General features: G+C 42.9%; 1 protein-coding gene across 1 annotated transcript in view; it reads right to left on the minus strand.

Annotated features, from left to right (window-relative positions):
- The window catches only part of spats2 (spermatogenesis associated serine rich 2), a gene marked incomplete in the record, with an annotated part of 26,894 nt that overhangs the window by 3,244 nt on the left and 14,214 nt on the right, over positions 1–9,436 (minus strand). The window contains 3 exon segments of the mRNA XM_037684689.1: positions 5,132–5,234; positions 5,445–5,554; positions 8,240–8,298. Coding sequence (XP_037540617.1) covers positions 5,132–5,234; positions 5,445–5,554; positions 8,240–8,298 — 272 coding nt within the window.

The raw sequence follows: 9,436 nt of genomic DNA on the forward strand, positions 1-9,436 counted from the left end.
TCCTCTGGACATGTCCAAGCCACTGTCCCTCCTCTGGACATGTCCAAACCATCTCAGTCTGGTCTCTCTAACTTTATCTCCCAGTTGTTCAACCTGTGCTGCATCTCTGATGATCTCATTCCTAATCTTATCCATTCTTGTCACTCCTAAGGAGAACCTCAACATCTTCATTTCTGCAACTTCCAGTTTTGTCTCTTGTCTTTTTGTCCATGTCTCTGTCTCCAGACCATACAACATAGTCATAGCTGGTCTCACCCCTGTCTTGTAAACTTTTCCTTTGACCTTTGCTGTCACCCTTGTGTCACAAATCTTTCCTGAAACTTTTCTCCATCCACTCCATCCTGCCTGGACTCTCTTCTTCACCTCTTTACCACATTCCCATTTTCCTGGACAGTGGACCCCAAGTACTTGAAGTCCTGCACCTTTGTGACCTCTGCTCCTTGTAGCCTCACTGTTCCACCTCCTCCCTCTCATTCACACGTGCTCTGTCTTACTATGTCTGACTTTCATTCTTCTTCTTTCAAGAGCATACCTCCACCTCACCAAGTTCGCTTCCACCTGTTCTCGGTTCTCACCACAGATCACAATGTCATCTGCAAACATCGTAGTTCACGAGGATTCCTGCTCGACCTCATCTGTTAGTCGATCCATCACCAAAGCAAACAAGAAGGGGCTCAGAGAAGAGTTGCATTCAGGCCTAAAAAAAATTCAACCTGGCCTGAACCTGTATCATTTCTTTCCTGAGCCCAACACGAACACGACCAATTAACTGTGACTACAGGGCCAAACCCCCCCCAAAAAAGATACTTTAAAAAAACATTTTTAAACTTTTACTGTTTTTGTAAGCCAATCAGTTTGACATGATAGTTTTAAAAAACACATTTCAAAGAAAGGAAGACATAAGAGTTCTTGTTTATAAACAAGAGCCAGCGGATTATAGTCATTATAATATAAATTATTATAGTCATTAACGGTCGGCGGACATGCGTGGCTGATTATCCAAATTGGGTCATCGGCCACGCGCGTCTGCTGACGCCGCGGCTGAGTCCAGTTAAGCTTCAGGTGGGTCGCTGGCAGTGATCCATCTGGACTTTTTACCCCTTTCAACTGGCCGGGCTTAGCCACGCGCATCCGCAACAGCTGAGTCCAGTTGGGCTTGGATGGATCGCTGGCAGTGGTCCAGCTGAAACTTAACTGAAATTTATTTTTTTTTTTTTTTTACCTCTTTCAACCGGCCGGTCAGCGCGCGGTCAATTGGCCGCACGCAGCTGATGATCCAAATTGGATAGTCAGCCACGTGACGCGTGTCCGCTAAAGCAATCAAAAGCCTGACACCGACCTGGCCCGCCCAGCCAGCAAATTATTTTGGCCAGGCCCGAATTCCGTGTCGGGCCGGGCCTCGGGTCTGAATTAGAAATGACAGCTCTAGCTCAGAGTCGATGCTTGATGCACTCCCAGCTCCACCTTGAAGCTACGTGTCACTCAAACATCTCACCACTGTCCTGCTGTCCTCCTGTACCAGTCCAACATGCTTTTAACATACTTCTCTGCCACTCTAGATTTCCTCAGGCAATACCACACCTCCTCCCTCGACACTCTGTCATATGCTTTTTCTAAATCCACAAAGACAATGTTTCTGACCCTCTCTGTACTTCATCATCATCATCCTCAAAGCAAAGATGGCATCTGTAGTGCTCTTTCTTGGCATGTAACCATACTGCTGCTCACATATACTCACCTCTCGTCTAAGTCTTGCTTCAACAACTCTCTCCCAGATCTTCGTGTGACTAATCAACTTGATTCCCCTGTAGCTGCAACAACTCTGTTCATCGCCCTTGGTCTTAAAAATGGGCACCAGCACACTTCTTCTCCATTCCCGAGGCATTTTCTCACCCTCAAATATGCCACTGAATATTTGAGTCAAAAACCTCACTGCCATCTCTCCAAGACATTTATAAACCTCCACTGGAATGTCATCAGGTCCTACTGCCTTCCCCATCTTTATCATTTTCAGAGCTTTCCAGACTTCATCCTCACTGATCTTTACCACTTCCTGGTCCACAGCTTCTATGACCTCTACTCTTCTTTCTCTTTCATTCATTAGCTCCTTAAAGTACTCCTTCCATCTTCCCATCACACTATCTTCACTTGTTAGAACATTACTATTCTTATCTTTAACAAGCCTAACCTGCTGCACATCCTTTCCAGACTGATCCCTCTGTCTCACCAATTGGGACAAGTCCTTCTCATCCGCTTTAGTGTCCAACCTCCCAAACAATTCGTCATATACCTTCTGCTTTGCCTTCGCCACCTCCCTCTTTGAATCTCCTTAAATTCCCGTCTCCTCTCTTCAGTCCTCTAAGTCACATTTCTTCTTGGCTAACCTCTTTCTTTGAACGGCGTCCTGCACTTCACTGTTCCACCACCAGGTTACCTCATCATCCATTCTCTGTCCAGATGACACACCAAGTACCTTCATACCCGTCTCTCTAATTACTGTTGCTGTAGTAGCTCAGTCATTTGGAAGCTCTTTCTTACCACGCAGAGCCTTTAACAGCTCCTTCGGAGTATAAATAGCATCATGTTCAACAAAATGCCCATCTGTGCAATCATGTTAATCTCTACAATGATTTTAGAAAATGTTTGAAAACCTAATTAATAAAAAAAAAATAAAAAAAAAAAAGAATAAATCAAAGGTCAATTGTTTCACTCTGAAAGTAATCTTAAAGAAACTAAGATCGAATTGTATTTTATTTTAGATCTTTTAGCGTACCGTTTGGCATTTGTTTAGTTTATATCTTGTATCTTATCTTATATCCTGGTTTAGTTTCTTTTTCTACTTTATATTTTTGGGTGTAACTGGGACGCTGTGTACACAATTTTGTTCCACATGTGATGCAAACAACAATAAAGTCGACTTGAACTTGATCTAATCTAGATACTCAAAGAATTTTACAACACACTGTGCCCTCTTACCTCCACGCACACACACACACGCACGCACGCACGCACGCACGCAGCACTCTACGACATCTCTACAAAGATAATATGAATCTTGAGAATAATCAGAGCTTTAGATCTTATTCATCCACTGATGGGACACACAGAGGTCATGGGTTCAGTGTCATGCCCAGGGACACTTCAACCCATGACTGATGGTGAAATTGAACCCGCAACTCTTCCACTAGAGGACGACTGCTCTAACCACTCAGCCACAGCTGCCCCCAGTTTGTATTACACTATACAAAATACCTGAGATTGTGTGAGTCTTAGTTCATGTGCGATGCACTTATTTCACAGAAAGGACTTTAAACTTTTTTAACACTCATGAGGAATTTTATTTTTCACTAAAACACTCAAATCTACTGTTAAACTGAAACAGTCTTCATACTTTTATGTTCAAATTCCACCATGTATGAAAACGTAGACATTTTTCTATCATAAAATTGTATTATTTGCACACCATAACACCTTTTAGATGGAAAAATTATGCCTAATTTTAAAACAAAAAATTCAGAAAGGGATAGGGCTGGGCCATATGTCGTTCACGATAATACCGGTAAAAGAAACTTGCCCGGGCAAAAAAAAAAAAATGATATCATGATTTGCTCATTTCATGACTTAATACGTCAGGGCGCCCCGCCCCTTTAACAGAACCGAGCGCACTGAACGACCAAGCCAAACTGTGCACCTCCCCCCCACTCCACCTGTCGGTACTGGTGTAACGCTAATTAGTTGCGCACTAGCTAGCTAAAAAACTAAAAACAAAAACGCGCAGCTCAGTTGCATCTCTCCATCCAGCTCTAAACTGCAGGTACAGAAACTGTCTCCCTTCCCCCGCTCTAAGCTGCCACGTCTTTTCTCTCTCTCTCTCTGCACTCCGCTCTGAGCTGCCGGTACAAACACGCGCAGGTCTGTCTCTTAGTTCCACAGTCCATGGACCAAGAACAGAGTCAGGTGATCAGAGACGGAGCATCAGAGAAATGAATCATTCCTGCAGGAACAGAGGAAGCTGAAACACCACGAGCTTCAGGGTCAGATGATCACCTTGTTACAAGTTTTGGAAGTTATAGTTAATTTAAAGGCAACAAATATTGTTACATTTATGCTCAACGGATCTTAAGCTTCATTTTATTCAGTTATTTTGGGAAACTTCACCTGCACTTTAGTTTTTGTGGTGGATTTTGTTGATCTATATTTTGTGCAGACTTTTTCAATCTAAATAACAGAAGGATCTTTTTTATTTTTATACTTGGAGACTGAATACTTTACTAAATAAAGTCATTTCAGTAAAATTACCCCTTGTTTTTTTTAAAAAATTTTATATAATACTGCAAAGCAACGTGTTGAGTTAATTTTGTCAAATAACAGATTTTTTTTTTATATCACAAAATTTATCGTTATGGTCAGAATGCTCTGAAATATCACAATAATATATTTGAGCAAAATCACCCACCCCTAAAAAGGAAACAAAATGGTTTTATAGAACCCCAAGTTTCTAATGTAGTGTTATACACTGGTAAAAGTTTTAAAGTTTTCAGTGTGCCTCCAAACAAACACGACTTGTAAAGTTTGATATTCTGTGAACAGACTTACAGAAGATGCTCGGACATTTTTAGATAATTCACCTTTAAAAGCAGGAAAGTGTTTACTGCATATGCAAAAATTTATAAAGATTTCATTGATTCGTTTTTGAGTTGAAATTTTTACCGCCACAAAATAAGAATATCACTGATAAACAGTTTCAGTAACGTTGCTGAATTGACAAAGTTTTAAACACGACTTAAGTTTTACTGCGTCTGCAGCAAAAACAGCAACTGTTAGCAGAAAACAATTCAGACGCTTTGCAGAAGGTTTGAAAGTTTTGTAACAACTGTAAAACATTTATTTTTAATAAATTTGTACCTGCAGTCTTAAAACCATGTAATGATTATATAAATGTATAAATGTTCTGCTGGCCTGCCAGCTGTCTTCACAATGCAGGAAGAAACATGTTATAAACTATTCTTGATAAGTTTTTATGTTTAAAGATGCACTTGACTCGGTGGTCTGGTTTCAGACTTTGATAGAAAAGCATAGTTGAATTACTTATTGTTATTTTATACATTATAAAACAGATGAAGTGCAGTACCTGATCCAAACCCAGAGATGCTCGTTTTCAGAGGTTCAAGGTCAAATGTAAACCTGAGAGCTTTCCCAAGGTCCTCGTCATATTTACGTTCGCTCACAAAGTGCTGCAAAAAACAAATGGATGTTAAATTTCTGTGTGCTTCAAAACACAACAGATACATACTCACCTTTTAATAGATTAAAAAATTAAGAAGCTGTTTTATCCCACAAAAGTTCAAGATTTCCCTTATTTATTCAGTTATACCATACAGTAGAAAAAAACCACTGATTGCGCCTCGTGAGGCCAAAGAGCCGCGGTGGTGTTTCTGAGGTACCTTGATGTCTGCACGGAGTTCTGCCAGCTGCTCCTCAGACATGGATGCAGATCGGTCCGTCAGCCGTCGGAGCTCCTCCGCTTTCTTCTGCCGGGCGTCCAGAATCATCACTGAAACACAGCAGAACAATCAGACACGTACAGCAGAGAAATCATCTACTGCACATCTGAGCAGGACACGTCCTTCTGTCAGGACTTCACCAAACCAACACTGCGTCCAGTGAAGGAGGGTTTGGTGTTGAACATGGTTCACTTTGGACGCAGGGACAGGTCTGAATCTTTCTTCGTTTTGTAGACCCATACACCAAGACAAACCAACAAACCAGCAGTTTGAACTACAGCAGGTGTTCTGGTGGATCGGACCTGCAGAGTCTTGGTGACATGACCCTGCAGCTGATCCACAAGTCTTAGAACGCCCACACAAAATGACCACCCCGCAAAAACACAAAAGCCAAAACATTGATGGCTGTGGTGGCTTGGCGAGGTCTTCAGAGAGAAATGAGAACTCAGTGGGACCGTCATCACCTGTGGGGGTTTGGGTCAGGTAGCAAGGATGGGGTGAGTTTATTATTAGGCAGCAGAATGGACGGGTAAATCCTTAAAGCAGTTCTGGTCATGCCAGCCTCAAGCCAAAGGTATGATCATGATAAGGTCATGGAAACAACCAGGATAACCATGGCAGTTAAGCTAGCACGTGATCTTCTAGCTTGTAGCTGCTTCCTGACGTGGTTTTTCATTTTCATTTACTCTTATTTATACAAGAAGTCTCAGTGAGTCACGAGGAATCATTTTCAAGAGACCTGTTTGGGAGCAGATGGTGGGGGTTAAGGGCCTTGCTCAAGGGTCCAGAGTGGGGCAAATGAGGGTGGAGGCAGGTGTGGGTGCTTCACATTTTCCACCTACATTTTGATGTCGACGGTACCGGGAGCTGAACCTGCGACTTTCTGATCACAGGCCCATCTTCTAACCTCTGCGCCACCACTCCCCAAGAGGAAAGGAACAAGAGTGTTGATCCAGGGTGGGCACATAGAACAGGCTGAGGGAGCAAGAGATCACGTTGTGGCTAAGAAGATATCCATCCATCATCTTCCACTTGTTCTGAAGTCAGGTTGCGGGGCAGCAGCTTGAGCAGGGAGGTCCAGACATCTCTTTCCACAGCCACCTCTTCCAGTTCTTCTGGGAGGACTCCAAGTTGTTCCCAGGCCAACAGAGAGACAGTCTCTCCAGCGTGTCCTGGGTCTTCTCCGGGGTCTCCTCACAGTCGGACATGCCTAAAGCACCTCCCTAGAGAGGCACCCAGGGAGCATCCTTACCAAATGCCTGAACCACCTCAACTGGCTTCTTTCGATGTGGAAGAGCAGCGGTTCTACTCAAGAGTCTCTCCTGATAACTGAACTTCTCACCCTATCTCCAAGTTAGAGTCCAGCTACCCTGCAGAGGAAACTCATTTCTACCTCCTGTATCTGTAATCTCATTCTTTCTATCACTACCCAGAGTTCATGACCATAGGTGAGGGTAGGAACGTAGACAGACCAGTAAACAGAGCTTTGCCTTACAGCTCAGCTCCTTCTTCACCACAATGGACCGGCATAGTGTCCGCAATACTGCAGACGCTGCACCAATCCAGTTGTCAATCTCACGCTCCATTCTTCCCTCACTCGTGAACAAAACCCAGAAATACTTGAACTCCTCCATTTGAAGCAGAACCTCACTTCATCCCAAAGAAAGCAATCAAAGAACTAATCTAAGAGAGCTAAGAAGATCGCAGGAAAAAACTATTCGGCAAGTATCTAAAAAAAGTTAAATCTGGTCCTCTGGACATTCAAAAAAAAAAAAAAAAAAAAAAAAAAAAAAAAAAAAAAAAAAAAAAAAGAAATCTAGAAACGTTTCAGCTTTCATCCGAAAGACTTCCTCAGTCTGAGGTGCTGTATTCAGCTCGGTCTTATAAATAGCACCTTCTCAGAGTGGATCAACCAGTTTTGCTGCTGAAAATTCAGCAAGTACCAGAACCACAGCAGGATCATAACAATCTTAGCATTTAAAAAGGTTTTTGAACTTTATCAGGTTGTTATGTTTTAATAGGTTGTGAAGGTCATTGGAAAGGGGGGCCTTAGACCACTTTGTATGGTCCAAGTAACTTAGGAGGACCAACTAAATCCCAAGAGGGCTGTGACAGAGGTCCAGCAATCCTCAATCAATCATACCACTGGGATCTATTGTTGAACAGAGGAAGTGAAGATAATCTTAATCTAGATTTAACAAACAAAAACACGTTTCTTTTTCCTTTTTAAGGAGGAAAATGTTACACAACTGTAATCTGAAGAGAAATAAAAAAGGGTGAACTCTGAAGGAGCTGCTTTTGTGATGTAATGTCGAAGAAGTTCCTTGGCCTCCCTCTCAACTCGCCACACACCTCGCACAAAGGCAGCTTTGACGCTCCCCTGACACCCGACACTATTCAGTTTTTCCAGGGCTTGAACGCACCACACTCCACACAGAGGACGGAATGAGAGAAACTGACCTACTTATTCAAACGTGGAGTCGTGCTCCGTCACGTTACACACATGCAGGTACACACACACACCAGGTATGCTCTGGGTCCACCAGAACCCTGAGGGCACCACTGCAGCTCTGAGGAAACTGGGACTCGTTGTTCCACAACCATCTCTTCTGGTTCCTCTGGGAGTGATTTAGGTCAGATTCTTGGAGCCTTTGAGTCAGGCGATCATGTTCCAGAAGAAGAATAGAGCTCGGCTGTAAGTTTAGTGTATTTACAGCAGAGAACCAAGTACTTACTGGCCTCAGCTTTCACTTTGTCCATCTCCGCCATGAGAGTCACTTCTCTGTCCATTAAGCTAAAAAACAAAAGACAGGCATCGGTTAACTTTCCTCCACAATAAATAAATACATATATTTTGTGTTTCCTTACTTTGAAACAACTTCTCACACCAGCAATGCCGTCAATAAATGACAGTGCAAAACAAAACATGATGTAAATCAAACCACTAATGCAGTGATCAAACAATAAATAGACTGCACTTGTATAGAGCCTTTATCTAAAAATATACTCAAAGCTCTTTACAACACAATCTGAGCCCTCATTCATCTCCACACACTCTCTCATACAGCACTCTACTACATCCCTACAAAGATAATCTGAACAAATCATTCTACAAAGACTAATCAGAGCTTTAGATCACATCCATACACCGCTGGGACACATCGAAGGCAATGAGGGGTTCAGTGTTTTGACCAGGGACACATCAACATGTGACTGCTGGTGGAATTTAACCCCCAACTCTCCCATTGGAGGACGACAGTTACAGCTCAGTAGGGCTGGGTGATGGTCAAGGTTTCTTTATCGTCATGCTCATCATTGTGGTACATGTGATGGAATGAAATTGTGTGCACAGGGTCCCAGTGACACCCAACACAAGCATAAATTGTAAAGAAAAACTATGAAATATGCTAAACTAAGAATATACTGAGCACTAATGGTACAAAAACAATACATCGAACAACAGCAGAGAACACGAGTCTGAGCGAGAAGATGATGAATGAACAGCAGCATGAAATAAACAGCACGAGATCAGAAGCATAGATAATCAGCAGCACATATCAGTCAAAGTGGCATTACAGTGATTTTTCACAGTGATTGTCCTGGTTAGAGATTCATGAGTCTTAACAACTTCAGGGTAGAAGCTGTTCCTCAGTCTAGTGGTTCTACACTTAATGCTCCTCAACCTCCTGCCTGAGGGGAGCGGGGCAAAAAAGTGTGTGTGCTGGGTGAGTGTGGTCCTTCATGATGCAGGTGGCCCTCTTCCTGCATCTAGAGGTGTAGATGTCTGTGATGGTGGGGAGACTGACTCCAACAGACTTCTGTGCAGCCTTCACCACTCTCTGCAAAGCTTTTCTTTCTGCAGCTGTGCAGCCTCCATGCCACACATTGATGCTGGAGCACAGGATGCTCTCCACTGCACACCTGTAGAAGGA

Source organism: Nematolebias whitei, chromosome 11 (assembly GCF_014905685.2).
Source record: "Nematolebias whitei isolate Nwh7 chromosome 11, NemWhi1, whole genome shotgun sequence".
In the NCBI taxonomy this organism is placed as follows: domain Eukaryota; kingdom Metazoa; phylum Chordata; class Actinopteri; order Cyprinodontiformes; family Rivulidae; genus Nematolebias; species Nematolebias whitei.